We start from the raw sequence: 1427 nt of genomic DNA, 5'->3' as shown, positions 1-1427 counted from the left end.
CTTCTTCCCCGCATTCTATGGCCGTCGTTGTCTGGGTGTGTTTCTCAATGCTTTCTGTCTGTGTGTGTGAGTGGTTGGAGGGTGTCCTTGCTTTCTGTCTATTTGTCTTGCTTCTTCCCCGCATTCTATGGCCGTCGTTGTCTGGGTGTGTTTCTCAATGCTTTCTGTCTGTGTGTGTGAGTGGTTGGAGGGTGTCCTTGCTTTCTGTCTATTTGTCTTGCTTCTTCCCCGCATTCTATGGCCGTCGTTGTCTGGGTGTGTTTCTCATTGCTCCGACCCCAAGCTTTGTTTGTCCCGGCTCATGTCTACTGACCTACATACATACATACATACATATATATGTAGTTGTTTCTGGCCCTGATGTGTGTGTTTGCGCTGTGTCTTTAGATCTGTGTGGTGCCACACGGTGACCTTTGAACTGTGTAGTTGGCGCGATATAGCCGCTGTGTTCTCAGTGATGGTGACGGCGATGGTGACGGTGACGGCGTGTGTGTCAAGTGTGTGTGTCCGGCACAGCTCGTGGGTGGTGACGTCATGATAGTGTGTACCCTATGACCTGTGTTAGGACCGGCTGGTCAGTTACACCCGTGTGTGGGCTGTGATGGTTATGTGCAGACACACTCTCTGACGTCACTGTGGCCTGTGAGTGCTGACGTCACTGTGGCCTGTGAGTGCTGACGTCACTGTGGCCTGTGAGTGCTGACGTAGCGGGCCGAGCTGAGATGGCGACCACGGGAAGTCACGAGTCGGCCCGGAGATTGCCGAGCCCGGGGGGAGAGGATGGCGTGGCTGCTGGTCCGGACGTAGTGGCTAGTGGTCCGGACGTGGCTCGTGATGACATGGTGACTAGTGGTCCGGACGGGCCCAGCCTGGTGCACTGTGAGCTGGACGACCCGGACCTGTGCGGGAACAGGGAGAATCCGGACGAGGAGCCACAGGGGGAGGGGAGGAGAGGGAGGGAGGGGAGGAGGGGGAGGGAGGATTTGAACCGCTCCCGCGACAGCATCGAGAGCCAGCGGACTATCATCGAGGCGGACGACTTCTCCTCCTTCCTGGCCCAGGACGATGACGACGACGACTACAACCCGTTTGACGACGAGGACGTCGACTTTGACGACCACAACGACGACAGCAACACCGGCGGGGTGGTGGATTTGTCGGCGCTGATGAAGGGAAGTAACCCCTACATGTTGGACTTTACTGCTGCCATGATGGCCGACAGTGAGCTGGAGGAGAACGATGATGAGGATGATGATGATGACAACCACACGTTGAGCGATAAGGAGGGGGAGGAGGGGGTGGGAGAGGAATCTGGCGGCAGGACGCCGCGCGGTAGGTATGGCGGGCGGGAAGAACGCGCGGCAAGTTACCGCAAGACTTCTAGCTGGCTGAGGAGATCGGCTGACTTTATGCAGGAGGTGGGCGGG

The 1427-nt window shown here is 57.4% G+C and overlaps 1 protein-coding gene across 1 annotated transcript; it reads left to right on the top strand.

Annotated features, from left to right (window-relative positions):
- Positions 1–16: 16 nt before the first annotated feature.
- On the top strand, positions 17–1262 carry LOC106013899 (zinc finger protein hangover; the record flags this gene model as incomplete). The annotated part of the gene is given in 1 exon segment (XM_013090748.2): positions 17–1262. A coding segment is annotated over 1 exon segment (540 nt), but the record flags the coding sequence as incomplete, so codon positions are not given.
- Positions 1263–1427: the final 165 nt, after the last annotated feature.

Source organism: Aplysia californica, unplaced genomic scaffold, assembly GCF_000002075.1.
Source record: "Aplysia californica isolate F4 #8 unplaced genomic scaffold, AplCal3.0 scaffold01454, whole genome shotgun sequence".
NCBI classification, from domain to species: Eukaryota; Metazoa; Mollusca; class Gastropoda; order Aplysiida; family Aplysiidae; genus Aplysia; species Aplysia californica.
Note: the sequence above shows the minus strand (reverse complement) of the source record. Positions and strands in the feature narration are given on the sequence as shown.